We start from the raw sequence: 22,220 nt of genomic DNA on the forward strand, positions 1-22,220 counted from the left end.
TGATTCTAAGTACTACATAGAATTTTCTCAACTATCAAAAAATTCCAGAGAAACACCTCTCTTGGTGGTCAACTTGGGCAAAGTTGGTCCCCATGGCTCAAAACCAACAATGATTGATGTAGGAAAATATATCCCTGTGGGGGTGAACATATTCAGAACCCGAGTATAATTACTGATAAAGAAGAATGGGAAAGGTTCGCTGACTTTTTTGTTACAAGTAAATGGCCAGATATATTTAGACGTTTTCTATATCAGAAGATACAAAAATCAAATTTATCACAGGGATACCATGCCTGGTTATATATGTTGTGCACTGCTTAATTCTGGGGATACCTTTACATACACAGCAATGTAAAAAGTTCCCTATCCTGTGGTGTAGTGTACAACCCACACAAGTGGATGTGATTGGATTCATTAAGTGCCTCTTATATGCCAAGTGGTGGATACAAGGAAAGAATAAAAAGATAAGTGAGAAAGCCTTCTACTCTCAAGACAAAGAAGAGGGTGACACACAGTCATTTTTGAAATGTGATAAGGGCCCCACAATCAGTGAGTTAGAGGCCTGGGGAATTGTATTAAATAATGAATAGTTCTATTTTGCAATTCCCTTTGCCAGCAAACAAATGGAGAGAGAAACGCCCACAACAGATGATACTGAATAATATGGTAATGCAGAAAATTAAAGAATCACATAAAAATCAAAATCTTCACCGTAGGGCCAAGAATCCCGGAGTGCAAAGTATATTCAGATGTAGACGGAAAGGGATTTTTTTTTCTTTTTCTAAACATGCATCATATCATAATGCATGAGGCTGCAACATAACTATTTGATTTACATAATGGGAAACAAGGGACTTCATCTGTAACTAAACAACATGATAAAACTATGACAAATGCACTGCTTATTTTCAAGGGTACTTAAAGTCTGTTGCACAGCCAATTTATACTCAGCAAACAAAGGAATAAAGCAAATTATTTCAACAACAGCAAAAAAGATGCAAGGTCTTTTCTCCAAAAGCACTAGAAGTACCCCTCAGTACTACTCAAGAATAAACTGTGAGCAACATTTAAAAAACTCCAATCAGATTATAATTCTTAATCTTCAATTCTTCCATTGTCAGCCTCTTTCAAGATGGACCAAATAACGTATTCTTAGCTTCCTAATAACATTTGCGGGGGGCGGGGGGGCAGGGATGGAGTATAGTGATTCGGTTGCTGCCTAGACCTGTGATCAGGCAGACCGAAATTCTCTCATCCTTGGCTCAAGTTGGCTCAGTGTGCCTGAAGACTGCATCACAGAGTTTCATAATGAGTTTATGGAAATGATACTGTTAGAATCTGGCAACTGGGAAGGCCAATAAATTCTGTTCGTGTTCTGATTTATATTGAAAAAAAATGAAATGTAGCCTTTAATATCCAAGAATGAAGATGCATCTGGGAATAAGTCTCACTGTGCAGTTTTATAGTGCCCTGGGATATACCTATAAATGATTCATTCAGAAATTATTCTATGGGTTGTATCAAATTAATATATTTCTACCATTTGGATAGCTTATTAAATTTTCTATCTTACTTGCCAATGGCATTAGTTTAAAACTAACTTTCAGAAGGACTGCACATAAACCGAAAACACTTCAGTAAATATGAGAAGCAAAGCTATCATTGACAAAATTAAACTCTAAATTTAACAGCATTTTCAAGAGAAACTTATGTCTTCTCCACGATTTCAAGGAGAAACGTGATAATTACACTAAGAAATCATAGAGTTGACAGCTGGGAGGACATGTTTTTTGTTTTTGTTACTATGAGCCCATAAGCACTGGGTCAGCTTTAAAATATTTACTTCATTGTATCACACAGAACAATTTAATAAATATAGTACAGAAGATAGCTTTGGATTTATGAAAACATTATTTATTTTACTTGAAACCAAAACTAACAGCTATCTAAAATTCCTTCCTACTAATATGCTCACATAAGATACAACACTTAATAATTATCTAAGATAAGAATATACTAGAAACCTGAGGTTAGCTTGTCACATGTGAATGAGACCATGGAATCCATGAAGATTTAAATTTTTATGTTATCTTTCACAACTTCCTTACAAAGCTAAAGATCTTATCACCTTTATGTTTACACTAACTAAAAAAGGATTCTTCTACCTCAATTGCTCAAACCTTTCATTTAGACTTTACTGATCAAATGGTGCTAAGCCACTTAGAATAGACATAACGCACTCCCTCTGGTGGGCTGATTTTCATTATTATGGTACTGATATGGAGTGATATGGAGAAACAGGGATCCTTCAAATAAGCCCGATCCCGGGGGGGGGGGGGGGGGGAAGTAAAGGGAGAATTACTAGTCAGTAACTATCAATATTTAATGTAACTATACTTAGACAGTTTTTTTCCTATTTTCAACCAAAAATTTTTCTATTTTCTATTTTATTTCTATTTATTCTTATTGTGATCCAAAAATCAAAAGCAATCTATTAGGTCCTATTCTAAGTCCTGGCTATCAGAGTACAAAAAATTGAAGTCAAGATTTCTACTAAAGGATTGAAGAGCTGTACGAAGATTTTTTTTCCCCATAAAACATGAAATGACAACAAAACCATAGCAAACTTTACCCCCAAAAAGGTTTTTGCATTGGGTTTTGAACAGAAATCCTGTTTGGACAATGAAACTTTGATTTTCTATCCATAACTAAAAGATATCTTAGAAATAACCATGTCAAAATGCACTAACCACAAATGGGTTTTATATACTTGTCACCTGATGAGATCTGTCTTCCTTCTCATGGTTGTTAGGTGTTCAAAATAATGCTTCTGAGACTAAAGAGGATGATACTCATAATTTGATTACTAATTCATATTTTTTCTCATTAAAATGCAATTTCTTATAGAAATTTGAGAACTACAAGAATTAGTCCATTTTTTAAAGAGATTATTTATTTATTTATTTGACAGAGAGAGAGAGCACAAGCAGGGGGAGCAGCAGAGGAAGAGAGAGAAGCAGGCTGTGCGCTAAGCACAGAGCCTGATATGGGACTTGATCCCAGGACTCTGGGATCATGACCTGAGCCAAAGGCAGATGCTTAACCGACTGGGCCACCCAGGCGTCCCATCACTAGCTGGGGATACTCCTAGTTAAGATTTTAAAGTCTGTTTCTCCAGTTTTATTTCCTATGTATTCATATAACTAAACACACTGTATTTAACTAAATACATGTAAAATATATATATTAGGATCATACTCTTTACATGCAAGTCTTGCCCCACCAATACTGTGACGTTAATTTCATTTCTCATTTCTAATACCATTTCTCTCTTCAAAGTCCTGAAAAAAGAATCCGTTAAGTCTGCTATTTTTTTTTCATGTTCTAAAGGTTTTAAAAGCCACACTCTTAACTAACCATTCTTACCTCCCTTGTCACTAGCTTTCCCTAGCAATGTAAGATAAGACAAAATAAAATGTTCTAGAGCATACCTACAGCAGTAACAGATGATTCTTAAATGTTTTAAGATAATGTGGGATGAAATTATAATTCTTTCTAAATTTTTTTGAGTGTAGTTAACACACAACATTACAAAATTATAATTTTATAAAAAAGGAAAGTGAATTGTAACTATGGGCTGACAAAACTATAAATATAAAAACATTTATAATAATACAACAAATAGTCTTTCTGATAGTAGGTCTTTCACATGAAGTGAGTACCTGCATACCACAGGATCTTACACAATTATTTGTTTGGAGTAAAATTATTGAACATTTGCTGTTTGGTAAGTATTATACAAGATGTCTTATATTCTTGACCTGGTACTACTATCCTCATTTTGTTGATAATGATGAGACTCAGAGAAGTCATTTAATCAGTTCAAGGTCACCAGCTAGTATTTGGACAAACACAGGTCATTTCTATTTGATCATCTTACTTACTGAGTTTTAAAGTTCTGTGTATTTGGGGCGCCTGGGTGGCACAGCGGTTAAGCGTCTGCCTTTGGCTCAGGGCGTGATCCCGGCGTTATGGGATCGAGCCCCACATCAGGCTCCTCCACTAGGAGCCTGCTTCTTCCTCTCCCACTCCCCCTGCTTGTGTTCCCTCTCTCGCTGGCTGTCTCTTATCTGTGTTAAATAAATAAATAAAATCTTTAAAAAATAAATAAAGTTCTGTGCATTTATATATTATATGTGTGTATTCACATACATACAAATATACATTTCAATACAAATGCTTTGCTAGACAGAGGTATTTGCCACCATTTTCTCTAATCCAGGGTTTGTCTTTTCATTTTCATACCAATGTCTTTTGGACATAAGAGGGTTTAAATTTTGAAGAAGCCAAAATGATTATTTTTAAGATTTTTTTATTGGTGCTCTTCTTATATCCTATCCAAGAAATTATTATCCTCCCTTGGTCATGTAGATTTTCTCTGTTTTTCTTTTTTTTAACTAAGAGTTTGACAGCTGTAGCTTTCATGTCACTTTCTATGCTCTGTTATGAATTAACATCACACAGGGCGTAAAGCAGGGTTGAAATTCATTTTTTTTTTCACACGGGTAGCCAGATGTTGTAGAGCCATTTCATTAATAGACTATCTTCCCATGACTCAATTATAGTGGTGGGTTTTTTGAGAGTCAACTAACCATACATGTATGGGTATATTTCCAGATTCTTTATTCCACTTCATTCATTTTTACCAACTTTCTGCCAAAAACCCATTGTTTTGATTACCAAATCTTTATAAGTTTTGAAATCAGATAATGTAAGCCCACCCAGTTCAATCTTCTTTTACAAAATTGTTTTCACTCTTTTATATCCTTTCTTTTTCCAAATACATGTTGGAATCAGCTTGCCAATTTCTACCAAAAAAAGCTGGCACAAACTTTCATTGAGAATATAGTGACTCTTGTCAATGTGGGGAAGATGGACATCTTGATAATATTTAGTCTTCCAATAAATAAAAACCTTTATTTAGATCTTTAATTTCTCTCAGCAATGCTATGTAGGTATCACTTTAGTGATTTCACACATTTTTTGTTATATTATTCTTATATGTTTTATGCTTTTGGAGGTTACCATAAAGTTTTCCAACTGTTCATTTCTACTATATATAAATACAATTATTTTTATAAATTGACTTTATATTCTGTGACCTTCAAAAATCCAGTTATAACTTCTGGCAATTCTGCTGCTCTATTTCCTAAAATTTTCTTTGTACCGAGGCATATCACCTATGAAGAGAAACACTTTTTATTTTTTCTTCCCAATATTTGTACCTTTCTTTTTCTTTTTCCCCCCTTACTATACTGGCTCTGATCTTCAGTATAAAACTGGATAGAAGTATAAGAGTGGACATCCTTGCCTTGCTTCCAGTCCAAATGGGAAAACATTTAGTTTTCACCATCATGTGTAATGTTAGCTGTAGATTTTTTTTGTGTATATGTGTGTAGATACCTTTTCATAGATTAAGAAAGCATGTTTAAGAATTCATTGAGGGGGTGCCTGGGTGGCTCAGTCAGTTAAGCAACTGGCTCTTGATTTCAGCTCAGGTCATGATCTCAGAGTCCTGAGACTGAGCCCTGCATCGAGCTCTATGCTCAGCAGGGAATCTCTCTGAGGTTCTCTCTCTACTTCTCCCTCTCCCGTCCACTCTCTCTCTGTCTCTCTCGAATAAATAAATCTTTAAAAAAGTTCATTGAGAATTTTTGTTGACAGGGTGGCACTTCACTCCATACATTAGAGACACCGTTTTTATTATCTTTTGGACTCATTTTTTTTCTGATAGGAAGTCACGCATCGATCTTAACACTGTTCCCCCTGTGTAACGTATCTCTTTCTCTGGCCAATTTAAAACTTATTTTCTGTATCTTTGGTTTTCAGTCATTTAACTAAGATACACCTAGGTCTATAAGGGTTGTGGGGGTTTTTTCAACAATTTGGGAAACATTTTTGCCATTACATCCTCAAATAATTTTTCTTACCCTTTCTCATTTCCTTCTGTTGAGACTCCAATTACAATATGTTGATCAGTAAATGCAACGTCTGAACTATCTCAGGGTCAGTTTCTATTGACTACTTTTCCTTGACCATGGGTCGCATTTTCATGTTTCTTTGCTTAGCTAATTTTTATTATGTTTGAGACATTGTAGATTATAATGTTATGGAGATTCAGGATTCTGTTATCTTCCTCTGAAGAGTGCTAACTCTTGTTTTAGAAGGCAGTTCAATTACTGGCAGGTCACTCTGAAAACTTACCAAGGTTTGAGTTTATTCCTTTGTAGGGAGGAACTGTGTAAAGCTCAAGATAATTCCCAAGCTTTGGTAAACTGGTGGGACTCAACCTCCAAACTCTATCTTCCCTTAATATCTTATAGGGGCTTGGTTTCAGGCTCTGTTAGGGTAGGTCAGAGTAGACATTTCTCTGGATCAAGGTCCCCACTATGAAGGCTCAGCCTTTCTGTTTTCTCAGCTAAATATGAGGACTGATGACAAAGTATTAATAAGCTTGCTACACTCTTGTGGCCTGAATCTACTCAATTCCTAGATTCTTTTAAAAATCTAACCTCAGCAACTGTAGCACTCTGATGCTTTTGGAAAGTTTCCATCTATATATATATTCAGACCAGCCTTGCAAAGTATTCACAAATGATCTTCTTGGTACCATTCTCTGCATAGGACCCTAATCTTTGATACCTTCAACAGGACCACTGTTCTTCACCTAGATTCCAGTTTTCTGTACCAAAAAATTGTCCCCAGGCAAAAAGCTGGGTTGACTGTGGAGTTCACTTAATAAATGTTCCTTCTTTCAGAGACGCAATATTGCACTGCTCATGCTCTAATTGAAAGCAATAGCAGGTCCACCTACATAGCTGGAATGGAAGTCCAACTGTGTTCTAACAATAGATTTTTTCACCTTATGAATTATTTATAAGTAGAATAGCTTTTACATAATTCAGCAACAAGAAGCTATCATGAATTTAATAGACCCATTACAGAAAATCATGGTTAGATGTTACTGTGTATTCTGTGATGTAAAATGTCAATACCTTTGATACTAAAATTAAATTGCCAGAGAATAATGAATTACTTTTAATTTTTAATAGTTCTAAGCAAGAAATTTATGATTACTAATATTGAGTGCTCATATGGAGTATACTGTTGCTCATTATTTCACCTTTTTATATTTACCCTTAATGCTGCATTACAAATGTGTGTTAGTAGTATAGACATTCACAAAGCAGCCAAAAACTAATTAGCTAGAGATTTAATTGAAACTTTTTTCTCAGATGGTATCAGAAAGTTTATCAATTGCTGAGTTTAACATATTGAGTGCTTTATCCATATGGTGATGACTGAAAAAACCCAGTGTAGGTTCATCATTTTGAAGTTCCACCAAAATTTGCTTATCATCTTCAATGGCTATTTCTTCATATTGAAAATTGAGGGTAAATTTTTTTTTTAATTTTAATTATTTATTTGAGAGAGAGAAACAGAGAGAGTGACAGAGAGCACAGGAGGGGAGGAGAGGGAGAAGCAGGACCCCCACTGGGCAGGGAGCCTAATGTGGGGCTAAATCCCAGGACCCTGGGACCATGACCTGAGCCCCTGGGATCATGACCTGAGCCAAAGGCAGATGCTTAACCGACTGAGCTACCTAGGCACCCTAAGGGTAAACGTTTTTTTTAAAATTAACTAGCCAAAAGTTTCGTTAATATGCCATCCAAAATGTGCCTGCTCAGAAATCAATTATTATAAATTGAGGGAAATGACAAAAACCATTATGCCAAAAGTTTTTTGGAACACAAAACCTGGAATAAAAGCATTCTCTGAAAACATTAATCCGATTAACAGCACAGCCATTGAATTAGGAATGTTGTTTAATTGGCTCTGGAAAATTTACCTTGTTATAAGTATCGCTGCATCCACTGAAGTCATGTCCTCTCCCCAGCTTGTTGACATCTCTAAATGTATATCATTCTTTTTGCCAAATTCTTCATGCTGCCACTTACAAAAACTCTCTAGCATTTTCTCTCCATGGTGCCCAATATATAGATCTGCCTGCAAAATAAGATATTTCACTTTAAGGCAAATTATTCTCAGATATACAAAAAACTAAAAACTGAGAAGACATCATGAATTACTAAAGCAGACTGCTGACCAGAACACCATTAATTAGAACCTGGAAGACATTCAGAATTAATTTAGCCTGAGCTAAAAATCTTGAAACTTTGTGAGGGTACAATAACTACAAAATCTGTTCCACGCCATATGAAAAAGAAGAGAGGTGTATTAAGAATGCGGAACTTCGAGACTTAAATAACTTAATTATTTCTATAATTTAAGACCAAATGTTTTCCAAAGTTCTAATTAAGCAGCATACTAAACAGAATATTCTGTTTAAAATGAATAACAGATAAGAAAAGGTTTCAAAAGCACATGTTTAAATAAGAAAATAAAACTGTCATTAAAAATCACTTTTAAAAATTACATCTTGGAAAGCTAAGGTTTGTTGTCAGGAACCTTGGAAACTAAGAACATTCCATTTTTAGAATAAAACTGAGGTATTAACCAAATCTAAAGGCCAGTTTCATGTATAGTTTAAGTGACTTTGTGGATATTTCTGGATTTTGAAGTCAATAAAAAGCACACTCCTCACATTCATTTTTACTTAAAAGTACCTGAACACAACTTCTCACCCACTTAATTGAACAAAAAACTCAAGACTTTCTTACTGGAGTTTCATGGAGCAGAATAAGCTTTATCACACGAAGATTGACCTGCACACCAAGACTCTTGTGTTGGAAAAGGTTAAAAACCTAAAAACAAATAAAAATAAAAATCCTAAAATAAAACTGAAAATCATACTTATTTTTCTTAAAGCCCAGACATGGGAGAAGTCTCAATTTAGTTTATATATATATATATATATATATATATATATATATATATATATATATATATGCATATATATATATATAAACACATTTAAATAATTTAAAAATTAGCTTAATAAGCAAGAATAACTTAGGCAATTCATTTTAAATACCAAGAGGTTTAGACCAAGCCTTCTAAGATACTCATCGCAGCCTTGACTGTCTAGGCATTTCAGCGGGATACAGAGGGAAGGTTGGCCTTTCACAATACTAAAGACAAGCATTGTAGTAACTAAACCCTAGAATTTTTCTCAAGACCACAAAATGCCAGTGTCTTCCTTTCTTCTGAGAAACAGTCCTGAAAACTGAGCCTGCTTTATGCTACTTCCCGATTCATTCCTTGGAGTATTTTTTTTTTCTCTCCCCAAGCTAGCTGCCAAAAAAGAAAAGGGTTTTCAAAGCTCTTCTCTTCAATGCTACCCAGGAAGACAACCTTGCCGACGACTGTTGATTAATGGTATTAGATCCTCATTATAACTGTTTTTTTCCAAAGCATGGCATGTGTAGCAATGCTGGAAAGCAAGGTGAATTTTTATGTGGTACCTTGATTTTTTGTAAAATTTAGTATTTATTTAATTTGCAACAGAATGTAAAACCAAACCCCTACCTTCAGATCTAGAACTACTTAGAAGAAACTGAGGTTGGTAGGCTATGTTAGTCTACCCGGTAACAGAATGCTGGCGGAGTGCTCTGGAGGTAGCTGAACATAGAAATGATGGAAGTGTGGGAAAATCTGTTCACTGCTCAACAAAGCCAAATAGTAAAAATGAGCAAAAACAGTAAAAATGGAATTTTGTGAAACAGCATATATTTACCCTTGAATCAGGGGTTCTTACCCTGCCTTATATGGAAACTGGAATCATAAATGGACATTTGCCTTTGGCTTTTATTTATGTTCATTCTCCCCTAAGAACCACTCTTCACTCCAACCTTCTAATTCTGCCTTGCAAAGGTTTAAGCAGCAGGGTATGCAATTAAGTCAAAGGATTCATTTGGTGGTAAACATCTGTAATATGGTAGGTACAAACTCGATTTTTGCAGTCCACAAATTGCTAACTGAACTTAGCTATGTGTGACCCAGCTGCTTAAAAACTGAGCTGTCTGCTATGAAGTCTTACTCATAAACTAGTATTAGAGCTGACATCAAATCTTACATACCTACGTAAGAGCTCAGTGGATTACCAGCCTCCCCTTTTGTGCCACCTCCTAATGTATAATAACTTTGGGTGGGGCCACGCATACAAAAAAGTATAACATTTCTAATTTCAGCAAATGGCCTTTTATAAGAGAATGAAAAGAAGGGCATACAAAAAAGAGAGAAAAGACTAACAGAGAGCTTTGCCACATCAAAATCGACAATCAGGATGGTTTCTTTTACTAGAAGATGTGAATTATTATTTTGATATCTTTTGAGATGGAGCAATTTGGCATACCCAAAGCATTTTTTTTTACTGACGTCAATAAAAGAAAGGAATAGTAATGAGTTAATTTTTAAAGAATGTCATTATACTCACACATTTCTTCCTTAGAGTTTTCTTGAAAAAATTCCAAGCGCACTTTAAAGTTTGCCTACCATATTTAAGATGGTTAGAATGAATCTCCTGGCTGCATCTGCTCCATGATAGGAAACCATTGCTGGGTCTGCAACCACTACAGTCTCTATGTTGTATTCTTGAGGTAATTTGTATGAATATCGTTTCCCTCTTCCACTTTCTGTTATTTTTTTAGATCTAGGTCTTCCTTTATCTGCAACAGAGAAATGGATTTTCCAATGTGACTCCATATTGGCAAAGTGAATAAAACATTTCTATTTCTTCAATAATTTAAAAAAGTGTTTACTTAATATTAAAATATGCTGATGGTGATACAATGGTGAGCAAAAAACAAGTAAGTTCCCTGCACACATGGAATATAAAAGGGTATCTGGCTTCGGAGCATGACTTTGGAATCAAACAGACCAGACTTCTACCATTTATTAGCTCTGCCACTTGGGAAACTAACATCACTCAGTTAGCCTTGGTTTCCTCATCTATAAAGTAAATACAGCAACATCTACCTTCTAGTGTTGTTGATGTCTTATAATAAGATTGCATTACTCAAATTTCTAGCAGAGAGTAAATAAAATAACCCAATAAAAAAAATCACAATTTTCTTCTTGAAACCAGTGACAAAATAAAGGTCTACTTGCAGAAATTGCTTTAAGTGATTGCCTCACACATCCTCAATTCAGGCAGAGGCCCTTAATTACTAAAACATTATGCATGGGTTACAAAAGACTTGGTTCTGCCTTCCATCAGGATCCCACAGTAGAAGTTCCTTAGGGAAATAAAGATTCTTCAAATAGAGCCAACTAAAAGCAGCAACCACAAATAAACATATTTATACATTTAAGTACATAAAATGTAAAATTTGTTTATTAAAACATGCCACTATCAGAATGAAAAGCATGCCACCAAGTGGGAGAAGATAGTTACAATACTTTTCCATAATAAATTAAAAGCTATTCTAAATCAGTAACAGATAACCCAACTGAAAAATTGGCAAAAGACTTGAACAGCCATTTCTCACACACAAAAAAAGACATCCAAATGGCTAATTAGCATATGAGAAGGTGCTCGGTCTCATTAGTCTTCAGGGAAATGCAAATTAAAACCACAATTAATTAAATTACCTAAAATCCCCAGAATGGCTAAAATAAAGAGATGATTATATTAAGTGTTGACAAGAATGTGGGGACAAATGGAAGTCCTATACATATACAAGCTGGGAGTTTAAATTAGGATAAACACGTTGGAAAGCTGGCTGGCAGTAACCACTAAAGTTAAACACTTACATATCCAATGATCAATGATCTAAAACATATACTCGTCAGAAATGCATGCAAATCACATCTACAAATTATTCACAGTAGTACTATTCTTAATAGTTCAAATAACCATCAATAGTATAACGGATGAAAAAATTTGGGCCTATTCATACAATGGAATGTTCTAGAGCAAGGAAAATGAACCAACAACTGCAATGTACAAAAACATGGATGATCTTCCCAAATATAATGCTGAGCAAAAAAGCCAATTACAGAAGAGTCGGTGGCATAGGCTTCCAATTATAGAAACAAAAACGAGGAAGACGTGATGTTAGACGGCAGGATAGTAAATATCTTGGGGGAAGAGATATTGGTGCTTAGGAGTGGACATAAGGGGGACATCTGTGGTGCTGATATTTTCTGTATCGTGATCTGAGTGTTAACGACATGGGGAAATTTTGGGAAATTTTCATTCTCATTTCGGGAAAATTTAGCAGTTGGACACATCATTTGTGAACTTTCTGTATGCATGTGGTACTTCAATAATGAATTTATTATTTAAACAGCTTTACTGAGATATAATGTACATGACAACACGTGGAGCCATTGAAGTGTACACCTTTAGTTTTAATAAATGTCTACACTTGGGCAACCATCTCCACAATGCATTGTTTTTTTGTTTGTTTGTTTGAATTTTTTATTTTTTTTGATGTAAAGTTCGATGATTCATTAGTTGCGTGTAACACCCAGTGCACCATGCAATACGTGCCGTCCTTACTACCCATCACCAGCCTATCCCATTCCCCCACCCTCCTCCCCTCTGAAGCCCTAAGTTTGTTTCTCAGAGTCCATTGTTAAATCATTGATTGCCTGTTCTGCTCCTTGCCATTTACCAAAATTCTGTTGATGTCCCTAAACTGCTCAACCTCTTTTCCCAAACTTGTACTTGGGAGCCGACATCTTTACCATATTCTTTACTATACTTTTAACAGAATCCCTAGAAGTAAACATGGGTGTTTAGTAGAGTCCCACGGAGATAAACATGTATGTTCAACTGGTCATGTTTTCCTGGGTGTCTCTAACTCTGTTCTGAATCTCAAAGTATGTATTCTCACAGTTCTAGTCCATCATGGTGGCTTTCCCTGAGTCCTGTTGCAGGTACTGTGGCCTTGGTTTGTCGATTCAATTCAAGGCTATTCCATTCTACTTCGCAAACTATTCCACCTTTCTTGCCCTCCAACATCTTTTCATGGTGCCGGGATTAATTTATACCTTGAATTTTTGAACCAATGGTTCCCTTCTATCACTGACTTCTAAGCCCGACTGAGTTACCTCTGAGATCTAACACGAACTAGAATCCACTACCATTGCTGGAAACTCTACTGTTCTGAGATATCTTCATTATTTACACTCTCTCCTTTTCTTTCCAGCAGTGACCCAGACTAAAGTCTATTTAATGAATGAAGTTTTACCCAAATTACCAAAAAGAATTAGTTAACTAGGTTAACAAAAATGTTACTAAGACAAACACAAAGACTCCCTATTTAAAGATAATAATAAAAAAGTATTATGTCATGAAACACGACAACGCTAAAGGACAAAAACAACAGTAGCCATATGCAACAGGACCACAAGAGTTTAAAGTACACTTTATGGATCCATATTTAGTAATTAAAACCAAAGATCTTGATGAAAGACAACATAAGAAATTGGTTTTATCTGTATGTTGAGGTCGATGACAATTAGGAATGAATTTTGTAGTTTTTCTAATCATAATCCCAAACTTATCCACAGTTAGTATATTGTTACACACACTTGTAATATTTAGTAGGTGGCATTCCTACAAGTAGATGAGAAGACTTGTCTTGGTAGGGTCAACACCAAATAAACTAACTATAGGGGGAACATATATATGCAGCTCTCTTACAATCATGTGTCACTGACCTTGTCTGTGAAAATCATGCAATGGTAGGAATAGAAAGGATGAAAAGATAGGCAAAATATTAGAAAATAGATATCATCACAAGTAAAATTATTCAGACTTAGGGGAAGAAAAGGGAGGTGGTTAGAATTACTCTCCCTTGTTGCTGTTGTTATTTGTTTTGGTTTGTGCAGGGGTGGGGAGTTGTTTAGTTTTTATTTTTGAGTGACTAGGTAGATAGATGGTAGAAGGTATCAGCAGGGGAGTCTGGGAAGGAAGATGATGGGTTCAGCTTTAGATTGATTGAGTCTGAAGTGCCTGAGAGACAGCCGAGTACCGGTGACTAAACACCTGACAGGAGAGAGGTTAAAATGGGGATTGGAACTAATCAATGTATAAGTGAGGTTGAACCCACGGATTTGGATTATATCACCTTTATATCCAAAGTGCATGGCATGAGAAATAGAAAAGGAGGAAGCCCAAGGAAATGCTTACATTTGAGGGGTGTACATATGGAAGAAGATATGCCGATGGAGGAGACGGAGACGCAAGAAAAATAAGATGAGAAGACACCAAGGGGAGAGTTATAAAATGAAGGGCTTATGAATTATAGCAAGAATGCTAAATAGACGAAGTAAGGGAGAGAAAAAAGTTTGTTTCCTTTATCGCCCCAGCTATGATAGCTCCAATCTGCCAGTGTGCTACACCCTTATTTGCAAGTTATATTTAAATAGACTACATGCAACACCCTAGAATGTTTCTTAAGAATCTCAACTAAATGGTAGACTCCATCATACAAGGTAACCATAGTGTATGAATCATGCATACTGAAGTAATCTTTTTATCAAGCTGCTTTCTTTGATGGCTTCGTTGTCCACATCAACTCCGTTAAGCTTGCTTTTCATCTCCCAAATCTTGAGACCATTTTCTACCCATATGCATGCATGGAAACAACATATTTGATACCACACACTTCCAGTTAGTGAAGAAAGTTTAAAATGTGTAGTCACCAATGCTCAGTGTGGGCTCTCCACAATACCCTACACATGGTGACAGTGATCTCCACAACAGTTATGGATGGCATATGGAAACAATTTCTGGTGAAGTTAGCTCTAAGAATAGAGGTGATCTCTGTCCTGCTCAAATAGATTGGTCTTCCTCAGTTCTACAAATCTCCTTCTTGCAACAGTGAGTCCTACACATATCCATTACACTTTTATTAAAGTGCTATGTAATATATATGAATAATGTCACTTGCCTGCTTAAAACCTTTTTGCTCCCATATGAAGTCCTTACGATAGCGCACACAATCAAGTCCCTTCTTCATCCTGTTCGAGACTACCTTTCCAGAGTTGCATCTCACGTCCATACTGCAGCCATTTGGCTTCAGCTCCCCCAGTCGATGCTGTCTCCTGACTTTATACTTTTGCATGCATTGCTCATTTGCCTGAAATGTTCTTCCCTGACTAACAATATGCACCAAAAATTTAACCCAAGTTTTTCACTTTCACACATAATCTCGTTTAATTCTGACAACAGCTCTGAGGTTCGGGTATCACTCTCCCCATTCTGTACACTGTGGATGAAGCTTTTGAGAGAGAAAGTCAGTTTTCCAAAGTCACACAGCTGGGAAGTGGTAGCATACATCTGTGAACACAGCAGAGACTCCAGAGTCCATTATCAGAATCCACACACTCTGTTCCCCTTTTTCCCAAAGATGTAAGCCTGTAATCAGGATAAGTTTTACTTGATCTTTGCAGCTCAGCCCCCTGATATCAGAAATGTGGTTTCTTATGTAGTGACTCTGTCAGAGTTCTTATCACGCTGCAGTATAATTACTCACTGAGCAGTTCGTCTACAATAATACACTGGTTGCCTCTTAAGAATAAGAGCTGTGCCATTTAGCTCTACATCCCTGTCAAGTGACTGGACATGCTTGTGTTGCAAATAAAGAAGCTGAGGTGCGAAAGTGGAGAATGGTGTAGAGGTTCCACAGAAAATTAAAAATAGATATAACACATCACCCAGCAATTACACTGCTAGGTATTTACTCAAAGAAAATGAAAACTTGGAAAGATATACCCACCCCTATGTTTACTGTAGCATTACTGACCATAGCTAGGATATGGAAGCAACCGAAGTGTCCGTGGAAAAATGAATGGATAAAGAAGATGCGATATATATCCAATGGACTACCGCTCAGCTATGAAAAAGAATGAGATCTTGCCATACATGACCACACAGGTGGACCTAGAGGTCTTTATGCTAAGATAAGTAATTCAGACAGAGAAAGACAAACACTATATGATTTCACATATGTGGAATCTACAAAACATAACAACAAAGGAAAAACCAAAAAAAAAAAAAAACCAAAGCCAAAACCAAAACCAAAAAACAACCCCACAGACAGACTCATAAATACAGAGAACGACCTGGTGGTTGCCGGAGGAAAGGGGTGTGGGGTGATGGGTGTAATAAGAAAAGGGGAGTAAGAGGTACCAACTTCTTGTTTATAAAGTAAATGAAATGTACAGCATAGGAAATATAGTCAACAATCCTGTCCTGACTTCGTAGAGTGATGGTAACTACACTTACTGCAGTGAGCGCCGAGGAGTGCACAGGGTGTCAAATCGCTCTGCGGTACGCTTGGAACTAATATAACGTTGTATGGCAACTAAAGTAAAATTTTAGAGAAGTTTAAGGGAATTGGCGAAGAGTCCCTAGCTGGAATGAAACCAAAGCTATGCCTTGGATCCATGGGGGGGCCTTTCATGTGCCTTCTCTTTATTACCTTTTATAGAAGAACACCACAGCATCATCCTAAAGTATGACGTTTCCTGTTCCGAAAAAATATTCATGAAGTCAATACACAGAAACATCCTATACCTAAGGCATTAAAATGATGAAGGAGAATAATGCAAGGACCAATTTGAACACAAGGAAACTTTTTGATTCTAGGGCACAGAGGCAAATATTGCAATATTATCCAAAGTTGAATCACGTGTTGAACATGTTAGTACATCAGCCTGAAGTACAAAGGGAAGAGCTACAATTAGACATATTGGTAGAAGTAAATCAACATTTTATTTCACATATCGCTAATTTTAAAGCTGTTTTTTAAATTCTAGACCTAAATTTAAAAAGTATTTGAAAATAGGTAAACTCCTAGTGAATCATCCAACTGGTAGCATAATACTCCTTGCATGCAAGTGACTGACCCAAATAGGTCAACTAATACCTAACAGTCATGCCTTAAAAATAAACACAATAAGAAACTTTATGAGCAACGTTTGCCAAATATTAACTGTGTATTTATGCTCTGTAAACCTATAAAAATTAAGAATTTTCTAGCAATCTGTCTTCTATGCACCATGGCACACAAAGCCTGTTTTGCGTCATCCTGTACATGAGTAATTAGAACAGCTGGAACTTACTATGATTTGCAAGTTGCACAGCGTAGATTTTTAGTATAACTCATACAAGACAATTTCCTTAAATGGACTAAATCCAAGTTGTTGCTGCTATCATTTCTCAACACAAGAGACTTTCTTTGGCTTGGCCATAATACTATGACTTCTTTGTGTCTAACCTTCTTCGAAGAGAGAAGAGGGATGTGTCTCGCTCAAATTGACTAAATCGTGTACAGTGAATAGTGGGGCACAGAGATTCACTTAAGTCCTTCTGAAGATGTTTCCCATACAGACTAACAACGTGAGCTTTCACGGAAGAAAACGGAAATCACGGATTCACTTGAGATAAATATATTTAAACAGAAACATGTTGTGGTTCTTTCTGAATCTGATTACCCTAAGCAAGCAATAATAGGAACAACCTATATATCTGCTGCAAATGCCACTAATTGTCACAAGTCATACGCCAAAACCAGCCTCAAACACCATAACCAATTTTCGAATTGGTATCTTGGCCCTAACTCTGCTAACACCTAATTTTAAATCTGCAAGTCAACTTTTTATGTCTTTTACAACAAAAATCCTTGCATAAATTCATATTTCTTCAGATTCTAACTGGAAATGTTTTCTCCTATCAGTGACTAGTCACTGAGATGTCTGGATTAGATATCTAAAAATTTTTTCCTAGGGACACTTCTAATTATTTTCTGAGTGTTGGCTATGACTTTCAGGTCCCACTTACATAATAGAAATCATTCGTTTTCCTTACCGTTCTTGCTAACACAGAGATCTCTGCCAAAGGAAGTAAGAAAGCTCACAAAACAGTCAGCCCCATTTTATTTCTACACAGAACTGGCAGACGGAGACTAGGATTTGATGGTTGGAAATGTTTATGAGCTTCTGAAATGTCCAGATTTAAGGTATTTTGATACTGAGAATAAAATTCAAAGAAATAAATCTTTACTCTTCTTCCTATTACACTGTTAATTTTAACCTCCAAGATGATTTTTACTTGGGCCAAATTTTAAAAAGAAGAAGAAGAAGAAAGAAGTAGAAGAGCCATCTGGTCAAAGTAAAGAGATATCTATGATGTGCTCAAAGAGGTAGACAAAAATAAGGCCATGAGCTCACAGGATTCCATTTCAGGAGATCAGGAATTCTCTCCATGTCATTTCTATGCCAGTGAGGTGAACAGGACACCACGAGGAACACTTCACATTTCGAGAGAGACTCAGGGCATGTTACACGTTAGTCTCTGAAGTCCTTCTGGAGTTCCATTTTTGATACTAAAACGTAGTACTGCGCAGAAGACTAAAAGAGAAGTCTATAATGGATATATTTAATTGTTCTTAACCAGAAGAGTTTCCATATTTTGAGAAAAGTATAAAACTAGTAGATGGATGGATGGACAGACAGGCAGAGGGACAGACAGATAGACAGAAAGAAAGGAAGGAAGAGAAAAAATTCTTCATGTATTCATCTCACATTGCATATTTGATAAACCCTCCCAGGAGAAGGCATTACCTGAAATGATACCACAGTAATGACTGTGAGGAGCTGACTTCTCTGTGACTTTTTCCTCCATGGACCTTTTCTGCCTATATACACGGTGTGGGTGACCCGTTATGGCCACTGTATCATTGAGTGGTTCAATAAATATGAAGTCCTCATTGAGCTGTATAAATCCCATCTGGAATATATAACATAAAAAGACAGGTAAGAAATACTGTTTGGATAAATTACTTTCTAGGCTCTCCTACTCACATACACTTTACTTTCACATATGTGCATACATTCTCGGGAAGCTTTCTCAGCAATGCCCCTAAGAAGGTAACTGTCTTCCCATTTTATTACTTCATCTTTACATACTTTATTGCACTAGCATAAACTTCATTTAGTTAGACTTAGCCTGTGTGGGTGGGAGGCTAGATGCCAGCAACAGATGCATAGTAAAATTCTGGAACGGTTAAAGGCTCACTTTGGGAGACCCATGGGGTCACTTACATGTAGGCATGTACAGAAGAGCAATACGGTGTTTAATTGCACGCACCACGTGGTCCAACTTTTTGACAATCGCTATTTAATAAAGTAATTCATGTAACATGTCAAAGCAAATGCAGGGGACACAGCATTGAAATTATTATGTAAAATATTCTTGAAGCCTTCTACTAAACATTCCTAAAACCTTTGCACAGTCAATTACAGAAAAAAAAGTGAATCATCACTTACATAAGCATGTTTCATTTCATAGAATGCCATGTCTTTAAACTTAGCCAATTGCAGACAGAGAGCTAAAAACTGTAAAATACTGTTATTATCAATAAAAAGAACTTATAACAAGTAGGTATCCTTTTCTTATATTGAGGCTAAGCCTAGTCATTTCTTTCCTTCCTTTTTTGGAACATAAATTTATATTATAGCTAGGAAAATATCCCACACAGAACATGTGACTTGACCTTTTCGATTTTTATTATTTTATTCTGCTGTGATATATATATTACATGCATAATATATATATAATACATATATTTGACTATTCCGTTAACTCTTTAGTCAATATTTTTGAAGAAATAATCCCTCAGAACCTGCATTATTCGTACCCAATGTGCTATCAAAGTTCTTCATTCTGTTCTGAATTAATTACATAAAAATTATGTGTAGTTCATTTTAGTTTGGTCCACATATACTTAGCATAGTAAGAATATACTTACTTCTTCAGATACAGTAATTCTTCTGAACTGAATATTAAGAAAAAATAAATCTATACTAAAAAGAGGTGTGTTTTCCTTAAAAGTACAGAAGAGACTTTTTCTTTTGTTTTAATCATTAAGGTGTGCTACATCTTCTCTACAGAAAGACTAGGTGATTGCTAATATGCCATCGCATTTTATTCTGTATCGAACTGATGTCACAAGATTTCTTAATAAATCCAAAAATATTCATCACTTCTTTCTTGAATTTTTATAACAGTAATAAAATTCTCAAGTACTACAGTAACAGTTCCACCACCTCTGTCTGTTGTCCCCTTCTCTCTGTGTTTCTCCCTCTGCTTGTCTTTCTTAGACAAAGACACACACACACACACACACACACACACACACACACACACACTCTGGGGGTGGGGATAACGGAGAAAAGATTTACTGTGACAATTCTTGTAAAATACATCAGGCATGTATTATATACTTGGGACATTTTGGGGGTAATTTTTTTTTTTTTTAAAGATTTTATTTATTTATTTGACAGAGATAGAGACAGCCACTGAGAGAGGGAACACAAGCAGGGGGAGCAGGAGAGGAAGAAGCAGACCAATAGCAGAGGAGCCTGATGTGGGGCTCGATCCCGCAACGCCGGGATCACACCCTGAGCCGAAGGCAGAAGCTTAACCGCTGTGCCACCCAGGCGCCCCTTGGGGGTAATTTTAATATGAATTCCAATGAATTCTTTTCTTTTCCACACGTGCTCATTGTCTCCGATGTAAAACTAGAATGAATTTTAAAGTCATTACAAGACAGGCAAAAAAATATTCCCTTGATAGAAAAAAGGACGGTAACAAATATTGAAAACCTGAAATAATAATCATTAAGATGTAGTACACCCACACATCACATGGACTGAGGGGGGAGGGTGTCACATTCTATATCACTGATGCACATGGGGAAAATACAAAAATATGTTACTCTTCTCGCGTATATCAGAATGCTTCTGAGGTTCAGTCAGTATTGAAGGTCACTAATACAACTGACAGTGTGGCTGATGATTGAAATAATAAGTATTTTGATGCTCAGTATGAACATTTCAAGCAAACATGCTCAGTTTCCCTAAATCTTAAATTCACAACCTGATACATTCTTTCCAAAGGTTATAAGTATCATTGGATTTAGAAAAATAAACCAAATAAAATTGAAATGCATATCAACATAGAAAATGTAATGACTCGGGATTTAAGATTATTTGGATTCATAATCGACTACTAGCTAAGTAACTTTGAGAAAGATACAGTGACTTAGTCCACACCACTGCTCCATAGGGCTGTCCAGAACATTCACTTTTGAAAAGCACGTGTAATGCTCTTATCACAGGATCTGATACTGGGTAACCCCTCAGTAAATGTTCACCATAATTTTTATTTTATTAATTAGAATAACCATAACAAATCAAAGCACCCAAACATTTGAGTATGAACTGGAGACCTCAGGAGTCCAAAGAATCAAAACTGATAGACCTTTGTATCCCCATATTACCTTACAAAATATTTTCTGAAATTAAATTTTTGAAGTTAGGATTTGGAAACCACTTCATAATAATTATTTGTTGTGTTAGAACTTTATCTACAGACATTTTTAAAAACAAGAAGGCCACTTTTGAAAAGGAAAAAAAATGTTGGAATAATTATAAATGGTGACTCACTCATTCAATACATATTTACTGTCTGACTACAGTGTGCCAGACTTGGTTCACTCTGGGGCAGAGTTAACACTAAGTGTTCAGCGTTCTTTCTTCAGGGAAGAGTTTTCGTATCTGAGACCAGAATACTATCCTACAGCAAAGGAGGTGGTCTAGTGTAGGTCGGTATCTTTCAGGATAATTCCTTATAGTAAAGCAGAATTGCAGAAAGACTTGAGGTTTTCTGTGTCACCATAAAAGCCTCACTTTCCCCACTAACCAAACAGAAATCTGTATCTGCACTGTGATTTTACAAGCTATGGAAGAACATAAATCCATATTAACCTCTATGCACAAGGGCCTCTGTGTTCAACAATCCACAATTAGGCAGCATTCACGTTAGTGTAAATATTCTCTCCAGTTTTAGAGGGAAAGAAAAGAGAATGTGAATGAATGTTGCACAGCACATCATCTAAAATAAATGTAAGTTTTATAAGCATTTTTTCTCCCAGATTGCTCTCATTTAGATTTTTCAAAATGATTTTAAATATTTTGAGATATTTCACACAAAATTTGGAAATGAAATTAAGTTTAATAGGTGTTCCCTACACCTTATTTCTGTTATCATGTGCATCAGATGGTGGCATTTGTCATTGAATATTATTCTTTGATCTCACAATGTAGCAAGAATTTCAGTATTTTGCAAATTTACCCTCACTTACATTAATATATTACCACTCTTTTTTTTTTTTTTT

General features: G+C 35.9%; 1 protein-coding gene across 3 annotated transcripts in view; it reads right to left on the reverse strand.

The window, feature by feature from the left end:
- The window catches only part of ADAMTS19 (ADAM metallopeptidase with thrombospondin type 1 motif 19), a 270,506-nt gene that overhangs the window by 160,261 nt on the left and 88,025 nt on the right, over positions 1-22,220 (reverse strand). For 2 of the 3 annotated variants that reach the window (XM_087862326.1, XM_087862325.1), the window contains 4 exons: positions 18,604-18,769; positions 10,516-10,688; positions 8,742-8,825; positions 7,910-8,067 (listed from right to left, as the gene is read on the reverse strand). In XM_087862326.1, coding sequence (XP_087718452.1) covers positions 7,910-8,067; positions 8,742-8,825; positions 10,516-10,688; positions 18,604-18,769 — 581 coding nt within the window. The remainder of the gene's footprint in view (positions 1-7,909; positions 8,068-8,741; positions 8,826-10,515; positions 10,689-18,603; positions 18,770-22,220) is intronic. The other variant, XM_087862324.1, reaches the window with a different exon arrangement.

Source organism: Ursus americanus, chromosome 5 (genome assembly GCF_024610735.1).
Source record: "Ursus americanus isolate L20-20 chromosome 5, mUrsAme1.1.p, whole genome shotgun sequence".
NCBI lineage: Eukaryota > Metazoa > Chordata > Mammalia > Carnivora > Ursidae > Ursus > Ursus americanus.